This window comes from Physeter macrocephalus, chromosome 4 (assembly GCF_002837175.3).
Source record: "Physeter macrocephalus isolate SW-GA chromosome 4, ASM283717v5, whole genome shotgun sequence".
Classification (NCBI taxonomy): Eukaryota; Metazoa; Chordata; class Mammalia; order Artiodactyla; family Physeteridae; genus Physeter; species Physeter macrocephalus.
In genome coordinates this window covers 22217116-22226832 of record NC_041217.1, presented here as the reverse complement: position 1 = coordinate 22226832, position 9717 = coordinate 22217116, and the positions used below count along the sequence as shown (strand labels likewise).

General features: G+C 46.1%; 1 protein-coding gene across 1 annotated transcript in view; it reads left to right on the top strand.

The window, feature by feature from the left end:
- The window catches only part of CAPN8 (calpain 8), a 64893-nt gene that overhangs the window by 4042 nt on the left and 51134 nt on the right, over positions 1 to 9717 (top strand). The window contains 1 exon segment of the mRNA XM_024130589.1: positions 2268 to 2337. Within this exon segment, the coding sequence (XP_023986357.1) occupies positions 2268 to 2337 (70 nt within the window).

The following is a 9717-nucleotide window of genomic DNA, read 5'->3' as shown; positions in this document are numbered from 1 at the left end:
ACCTTAACACACCACTTTCACCAAGGGACAGATCATCCAAAATGAAAATAAATAAGGAAACACAAGCTTTAAATGATGCATTACACAAGATGGACTTAGTTGATATTTATAGGACATTCCATCCAAAAACAACAGAATACACATTTTTCTCAAGTGCTCATGGAACATTCCCCAGGATAGATCATATCTTGGGTCACAAATCTAGCCTTGGTAAATTTAAGAAAATTGAAATCGTATCAAGTATCTTTTCTGACCACAACGTGATGAGCATATTCTATAGTTAGTAGTCTGGATGATGTCACCCAGGGAGAAGTTTTCGGGTATGTTATTGCTCTATGAAATCGCGATGAGCATATTCTATAGTTAGTAGCTGAAACCACGGGTCTGGATGATGTCACCCAGGGAGAAGTTTTCGGGTATGTTATTGCTCTATGAAATGGGGTCATGCTGAGGACTGAGGACCCAGCCCAGGGGTTCCCTGATCCTGGGGATGAGGAGAGCAGGGGAACCCTTAAAGGAGATTGACAAGGAGTAGAGAGGTGAGAAAGTCACGAGCAAGTAAGGACACAGAAGCCAAGAGAGGAGGGTTTCAGAAGGAGGGAATAGGCCACAGTATCAAGTGAGGATACTTTTTTTTTTTTCAGTCACTAGACCGCTAGGGAATTCCAACAGGAGACTCTTTTAAGAAGGTTTTAAGAAGAGAGATTCTGCTAAACCTCTGTTCAACGTGCTCCCTGCCCTTCCTTCTCCATGAAGCAACTTTTTCCTTCTTTTTTTAAAAACAAACTACATTCAACATTTTTGTCTCTCTATTTTTATTTATTCAATTTTTAAGTCTCTCCACCTTTTGTCTGCCGAGAGAGGATAAAAAACAAACTACATTCAACATTTTTGTGTCTCTATTTTTATTTATTCAATTTTTTTTTTTTTTTGTGGTATGCGGGCCTCCCTCTGTTGTGGCCTCTCCCGTCGCGGAGCACAGGCTCCGGACGCGCAGGCTCAGCGGCCATGGCTCAGGGGCCCAGCCGCTCCGCGGCATGTGGGATCTTCCCGGACCGGGACGCGAACCCGGTTCCCCTGCATCGGCAGGCGGACGCGCAACCACTGCGCCACCAGGGAAGCCCTATTTATTCAATTTTTAAGTCTCTCCACCTTTTGTCTGCCGAGAGAGGATGTCTGGAGACGGGGAGCTCTCAAGCACCTGGGATTAGAATTTGCAGCTGTCCACTTTTAGAACCCTTAGTCTGACTCATGTCACTTCTCTCTTTAAATTGCCACTAGAGATGACAAGAGATTGAAACAAACAAACAAACATACAAACAAACAGAACTAAGCCCCATCATTGGAGGGCTGACTAAATAACTCACGGTACTTATAATGAAATGATAAAGCTCTATATGTGCTAAGGAAAGATGTACAAGATAAAAAATGGCTATATATGTAAGTGTGCTTTTAAATCAAAAGACGGTTTCTGGAAGGATACATAAGAAATGTTAACAGCAAAGAATGTGAAGTAGAAGGAATTTTTTTGCTTTACAGCATTATTTACTGTTAGATTTCTTTTTACCCATATGCACGTATTTTTTTTAATAGAAAACAAGTTAATGAATTTTTTTAATATTTGGAAGAAAAAAAAAGCCAGTCCAAAGGCACTGTCCTGGCCCATTTAGGTTGAGCTAGCAGCTTTCTACAAGGCTGTAGGGCTGCCACTTTGAGGTAGGTGAGCAGGGGTAGCGTAGGTCAGATGTGGGAATGGAGCTGAGTTCTCCTCTCTGTATAGGACACTTCCTGACGCCTCCGTGTTTCCATCAGCACATGGGGTCATCACTGAGTCAAGTATTTAATGAGTGTCTGCAGGGTGCAGGGCATTTTGTTAGAGTGCTAAACATTAGCCTCATCCTCTCCCTGTAAATAGGGGTGTTGTCTGAATGGGTGAGATCATAGTTCCTCATGTCATTATCTCAGCCTTTGCCTTTCTCCTACCCTCCCCCATACCCGCTTTCACACCCAAACACCCACACAGTATGTATAGAGATAAAGAGCTGGCCGTGGGCTCCAGCTCCTGCTCTGCCACCCCGGCTGTGTGACTGTGGGCAGCTGTCCTGCCTTCTCTGGGCTTCCGCACCCTCAGCAATAAAATGCGGTATGTGCAGTAGATGTTCTCCTAGGTCTCTTCCATGAATTTTGGGACTATCAAGTTCTTTCACTCTTGCTGCCACCATCACTGGGCATCTTGTGACTTGTGTTTTGTCCCCAATTGCTTTCAGGAATTGTGTCCCAGCCCTCAGTTTATCGTTGGTGGAGCCACGCGTACAGACATTTGTCAGGGTATGCTAGGTGAGTAACTGGGGAGAGTCCTATTTGATTTGGGAGAGGGCAGGTGTGTATGTGTAATGCGTAACATCAGATTACGCTGTTAGAGTTGAACGACTACGTTATGTCTGTGACTTATCCGTATGGGTTTGTGTTTTGAGACCGCACTCTCCATTCTGGGTCTGGAATGCTGGAACTACACTTGGTTCCTCCTAACAAGAGATTTTCCATATGCTCATTTAACCCCTTTTAGTGCTAGAGTCACGAGCCAGAATTATAGGCATGCAGTAGATAACCACGCTGGGCTGTGTTTTGATAGTAGTGACCTTTAAATGGACGTAATTTTCCCTGTGGAATGGCCATGTCTATATAATTATGGGCTGTCATAATAGATGCTCTTAGCATGAGTAAGAAAAGAAGAATCCCAGCTTTCCAGCCAAGCTTCTTTCCAGCCCGGAATCCTGGGATTAAGAACCTTCACTTCCCAACCTTTCATATTCCCTCCAAATCAGGCTCAGTTAAGTTGAGGAAATAATTTATTTCGTAAGTTCTAGCCTTAAGTGTTGGAAACTGGGGTTCTCCTTGATAGCAGATTAGCACTGTTGATCTCATAAGCACTCCTGATCCCAGGGCATCACAGTTTCTTCATTGAGTGGGACAATACTGACGTTTCAGGGACAACATGGCTCTGAATTGAATCCGCTGGGCTTCCAAACGGCCAGCCAGTGACAGCTGCAGGAAATAGACCTGGAAACGAAGGCAGGAGGAGACAAATCCTATTTGCTGAAAATTAGCCAAACAAACAAGATCTCAGCATCCATGCGGCCCCGATCACACTTTATCCTTCAGGAGATTTCAGCTCCATCTTTTTTCTCCTTGTTCCTCCTGTTCTCTTGAGCCTGTTGGAAACTTTTATGATTTTGAATCGCCGGCATTTATTTTAAATGCTTCCAATGTTCTCTCCTTTAACGAGTACAGCCGATATCCCCTTAGCCGGATCTCATGGTGCTTGAGCACAAAGCAGTGAGAACGATTCGGGTACCACACAGATGTGTGCCCTGTTCCCTGAAAGCCACAGTCTCCGTGTCCTAAGCCTTCGTGTGAGGGCTCACACAGGGGTAGCGTTCTGACCTTTTCTTGCTCTGGATGAGTGTGCTGTGCCTTTTTACTTCCAGCTAAATATTTAACCTAACTTAGCACATGTCTCAGGGAAACACAACTTCTAATCTATGCTTTTAACAGCTTCTTGTTGTAGATGTTTTGACTTTGGAAAAGGTATTTAATAAGTGTCTTTTAATTGATCAACTTGGATAGATCTTCCTTTGAATAATTTTTAAGCTCAGAGAAAAGAAGGGTTCCCAAAAGAGGTCTGAGCGTTACCATGGTGAGCGTGCGCCGCTGATGGAGCCTGCAGCTAGAGGAGCAGTGAATGAACCCGACTCTCCCGATCCAACTCACATCAAAGTGAGGGGGCCACGCCGTGGAGGCCGCTCCGGGTTAGCCCTGCTGCAGTGGTGGTTTTTAATGAGCAGAGTGGAAAGGGGTTGTTGAGTCCAATTTCCTGAAGGGTGCTTGGTCCGGGGCCGGAGGGCCTGTGGACCAGCTGGAGCCTCAACATGTATCGAAGTGGGTGCCAGGAGCTGAGTGACAACAACCTGTGTGGCCTGTGAGACTTGCGCTCGGTGGCGTTAACGATGGGTGGACCGTGGCGAGATTAAGAAGAAAACTTCCTGATCAGAGAACCAGGGGGTGTCATGCTGCACCTGTTGAATCAGGGTGTGACAGGGATTCATATTTGTTCAGTGCCTTTCAGGCTTGACACAGTCCAGCTCAGCTCAGTGGGGTCTATTCCAGGTTTAAAACATCTTTGTTATTATTATTATTATTATTTTTTTTTTTTTGTGGTACGCGGGCCTCCCCCTGCTGTGGCCTCTCCCGTTGCGGAGCACAGGCTCCGGACGCGCAGGATTTTTGGCTGTGTTGGGTCTTCGTTGCTGTGCGTGGGCTTTCTCTAGTTTCAGCGAGCGGGGGCTACTCTTCATTGCGGTGCGCGGGCTTCTTATTGCTGTGGCTTCTCTTGTTGCGGAGCACGGGCTCTAGGCGCGCGGGCTTCAGTAGTTGTGGCTCGTGGGCTCTAGAGCGCAGGCTCAGTAGTCGTGGCGCACGGGCTTAGTTGCTTCGCGGCATGTGGGATCTTCCCGGACCAGGGCTCGAACCCATGTCCCCTGCATTGGCAGACGGATTCTTAACCACTGCGCCACCAGGCAAGTCCTGTTATTATTTTTTAACAGTTGATCTATATAATGAAAATGATGTCCTTTGTACAGTTTTGTGTTACCGTGATTTTATTATTATTTTGAATACACACTGTTCAAAAATGAAAACAACTGAAAGGTCCACCATGAAGATTCAGCTTCCTGTCTGTCTCCATCTATTCCACTCCTTGCTGTCCTGGAACCTCTTTTTTTTTTTCTTATCCTTTCAGTGTTTCTTTATGCAAATTCAAGCAAGTCTAAATACATATTCTAATTTGTATCCCCTTCTTGCCTTGAAGGCAGCGTACTGTAAACATTGTTTAGCACCTTTCCATTATTTGTTATTATTTTACTAAATAAAATGTCATGGAGCTCTTTCCATGTCAGCGTATGAAGGGCTTCATTCCTTTGTAACCACTCAGAATATTGCAGTCCATTGTGCGAAGTACCAGTTGATTTAGCCTGTCTCCTACTGATGGACACGAGTTCTTTTCTCTCTTCAGCTATTATACAAAATGGTGCAGTGAATGTCCTTCTCCGCAGTAGTGTGTGTGTGAGGTTTTTGTGTTTTGTGTGTGTGTGTGTGTGTGTGTGTGTGTGTGTGAGGGTTTTTGTCAGCAGGTTTGAAGTGTGGCTGCTTCAGTCACCATGGAATATCTTTCCCTTCTATTTGATTCCCAGTGCTTAGTGGCCTCATATTCGGTCCCACTATCACCACGGTCTTATCTACTCTGAGGAAAGGGCCCAGGACAATCATTTACACTTTAGTGTGAATTTGAGTCAGTGGGCTACCAGAGGATTTGTATATTGAACATTATCTCCAGAGCATGAAAGAATTGTACCATTACATCTTTAGTTATACCAACTCTCACTAACTTATTTCCTTTTGGTATGAATGCAGACAATGAAGCACAGTAATAGAAATCATGGATTATATTCATATCACATTACAGTTGTTGCAAATAATTCAAAATACCACATATTCATCATTACCTCATAATTATGGTGCTTATTAGTCGCCACTCCAAAACTTTTATATAGAATGTTAATAAAGAAGCACGAACCTTACATATTTTGATAACTATTTCAATGTAATTGTATTTTATATATATACAATGTATTTCTCGCCAAGCCAGCCTTCATCCTCCCCATGTGAGCCCCTTGGCTCCCACCAGAGTCTGTGCTCATGTAGAGTCCGGGAGCTAACTTTCTTTGGAGACATTATTATAGGAAGAAAGACTGGGAAGTCTGCAATGCTAAAGATTCAGTTGCTCCAGATAATTCTTACTGTGTAATATGACTTTCTGTTGGGTGATCAGTCTCTGCCTGAGGGCAGTGTGGTTTGTCTCCACACAAGTAATCAAATGGGTGTCTGTTGATGAAACAGCCCCCAGACAAAATCCCTCCCTGGATCCCCAGGTCCGGAGCTCTTCACCCTGACACACTGAGGAGGGGTTCCCTGCAGCCGCAGCCTTACCACACTTGGTCTTCCTGGCAGAGCCCACGCTCACCGGATCCAGCAAGGGCCACACACACAGCATCCCTCCAGTGTGAGGAGATCTCAGGGCCACACCATAGTGAGAGGGAGTAAGTTGTTAAGTGTGGGGTTACCCCTGTCGGGCATGTCTGCGGTGCCCATTTCCAGCGAAGGCTCATGGTTGGCGCATCACACAGGGAACAGCAGGCGCCTCGCTGGCCCCCGGACTGCCTGTCCCAGCACCGTCTGTCTCTCCTTTGCATGTTGGCCCATGCGTGTCCCTCTGAGGCCTCTGTGTCCACAGAAATAGATTCTGTCCCACCACAAAGTACACGTTTCTGGCTTCTTTCACCCGACGCGGTAAGTCACGACTGCACTGGCCAGAACTCCTTTAGTCGTTGGCTTCAGAAGTTCAACCCAACCAGCTTAAAGAAAAAGGAGACGCTATTGGCTCATCCCACTAGGCCACGGAAAGGGAAGGGCAGTGCTGGCCTCGAGAAGCCTGGATCTAGGGATCTAGGTGCTCCTGGAGCTCTCTCTGCCTGTCCTGTCTCCACTCCACCCTCTTCCATGCCGGGCAGGCTTCACACAGAAGGAGAGATGACCACTAGGGTTCCAGACTTCAACGTGGTAGTATCGCGAACCACCTTTGATTTTATAAATCTCAGAAAAAGTCTCTGATCGGGTGGTTGGGATCTTTGCCCACTCCTTGGGTTCAGTTATTTCAGCCAGAGGGGTGAGGTACTATTTGATTGGCTCAGCTTGGGTCACGGGCTTGCTCTTCTGACTGCCAGCCTCCCCCCATACCACAGGGGGGGTTCTCCAAAAGAAGGGGGCAGTGTGCAGTGGGCCGACAGAATGGAGAAAGTGTACCTCAATAAGCCAGTGGGGTGGCGGGGACCAGGTCTGGCCAGACTGTGCTCTCCCCGCCCCAGGTCACCTCTGCTCTTTGGACTCACTGGTCCTGCCATCTTCTCCCTGCCCCTGAATCCATCACCCTGCAGTGCTCCAGGGCGTGTCCCTCCCTGAAGGCTGCTCTTCTTTTTCTCTGGATCTGTGCTACCAGCAGTGCCTAATTCAGCACCCCGAGTGCAAAGAGCCCCCCAGGGAGATCTGGGTCTTCATGGTCTGCCTGTGACCTCGCCACCTTAGTTTGCACAGCTGTACAGTGGGCATGTAATCAAACCCAGCCTGCCGGGTGGTTGTGATGAGTAGAGAATTGACACGGCTCCTGTCCTCCCGGAAGTGGACACTGTCATGGGCGGAAGTGGTTATAATAACCCTGGGAGCCCTGCCTGTGTGCTCCATGGGACTGACTCTCTTCTGCATCTCTATAATCCACCGTGCCTGGGGTGTAACAGGGCTCCGTGAATGTTTACTGGACTTCCGATCTGTTACCTAAACCCTTTGCCTTGTATCATTATTAAATCATGAAAACAGGGGTATCTTAAATCAGAGGCTACTTGGGTTTTTTCTTCCTTCTTTGCCAATATCACTCTTGGCCATCAGGCTGGATCAGGTATTTCGAATAAAAAAATCCCATCCTGCAGACTCCCCTGATGGTCTAGTGGTTAGGACTCGGCACTTTCACTGCAGGGGGCACGGGTTCGATCCCCGGTTGGGGAGCTAAGATACCACAAGCCGGGAGGCACCGCCAAAGGAATAAAAAGAAAAAAAAATTCCCATCCTGAAGGTGACTACATGTCTTTATTTTTAAAGGATTTCAAAGTGCATGCAAATCAGCACGTTGGCTTATCTATCCTCAGATCACTGATACACCTGGGAGGAACATAAAGGTGTTTGTTTGAAGGTGCTTGCTGGTCCTGGCCAGGAGGGATGTCCCAGGGACAGACTAGGAATGACATTGTCCCAAGGCCCTGAGGTGGCTGTGGGTAAAGGAATACAGGGAGACCCCTCCACCTCCTGCTCGCTGGATCCTGCGGCCCCCTGGGGGGGTACTCTGCTCTGAGCCTCTGAATCAGCCTGTCTCTCCCAGGCTCAGCAGGACCACACAGGTCCACCTCCCTTACCTTGGCATGTCCGCAGGCAGGGGAACACTGAGATGGGGTATCACTTATGCCTACGGTTGTGAAAATGCAACAGGACTTGATACATCTTTGGGCACCTTTTGCAACCTGCTGTTTTCAGGAATGAGGAGCAGGAGATTTTCTTCCTTAACGAATGAGGAACAGAGACTTGCAGAATTTAGCTAGAAATTAGAGTGCTTTCTGAATAACAAATGCTACAGTGTTTATCCAAGCTTTTGATCTGGCGATGGTTTCTTTTCCCATGCAGAGCAAGGATTATCGAGGGAGCCAAACTTTTCTTTGAAGGGTTCGGTGAGGATTGGGGTTTCTCTCTTTATCCTGCTATTTCCCCCTCTTTGTCTTCTACTCTGTGTGTTTGTGCTTGTGTGTGCTTATCTCTTCCACCCTTCTTTCTCTAGTGACTTGGTGTTTTCTCCTCACCTTTATGGAATTGATGTCTTTTTCATCTTTGTTGTATTTATTGAGTAGAATTTTATATTCTGTATTTTCGTTTTGAAAAGGGAGTGATTGGCCAGTTTCACTTGTCTCTATAGACAAACAAAGAGTGAACAACAATGCCTAAATCCAGGTGCCTTCTCTGATGCAACCCTTGCATCCATTTTCCTCTGTGAGCCACGCTCCCCCATCGAGAGGGGCCTGCTCTCCTGCAACAAGGGCCAAGTATGCATCGCCCTCAGGTGTCGGGACTGGTGTCAGAATCGTCACAAGCATTTTTCTAGATACCTTTTGATCTGTAGCGTCCTTCTAGGACCGGGGCGAAGTAAATCAATTCACTAGGACTGAATGGTTACTTTTAATGAGCAATTAGGGGAAGCTTCAGAGAACTCAAAGCAGCCAGACCCCCTCATTGATTCTGGAGAGTGCAGGGTCAGACTTCTGGGAGGCAGGAAAATGGCAGATGACAGTTCCTTGTGGCCCAGTCATAAGGGACATGGGGAAGTTTGCTTTTGTTAATACAGTCTCCTCCTACTTTCAGTGATCCGCCCCTCCCCCCCTTTTAAAGTATAAACATCTGAGAGTTATTTATTTATATATATGCATTTTGGCCATGCCACACTACATGCGGGATCTTAGTTCCCGTGAGTAGGGATCAAACCCATGCCCCCTGCAATGGAAGGGTGGAGTCTTAACCACTGGACCGCCAGGGAAGTCCCAGTGATTCCCTTTCTTTGTGGAATACCTTTCCCTTCTATTTGATTCTTAGTGCTTAGTGCCCTCATGTTTGGCTCCACTATCACCACTGTCCTATCTATGCTGAGGAAAGGGCCCAGAACAACCATTTACACTTTAGTATGAATTTAAATCGGTGTATTACAGGAGAATTTGTATAGAGAACATTATCTTAAGAGCATGAAAGAAGTGTAGTGTTACATCTTTAGTTACACTAACCCTTACTAACTTATTTCCTTTTGGTATGAGTGCAGGCAATGAAGCACAGTAATAGAAATCACGGATTATATTCATATTACATTACAATTGTTGCAAATATCTCAAAATACCATTTATACTCATCATTACCTCATAATTATGCAGTTTATTAGGCCCTACCACAAATCTTTTATATAGAATGTTAATAAAGAAGCACCAACTTTACGACATTATATATATATATATATATATATAT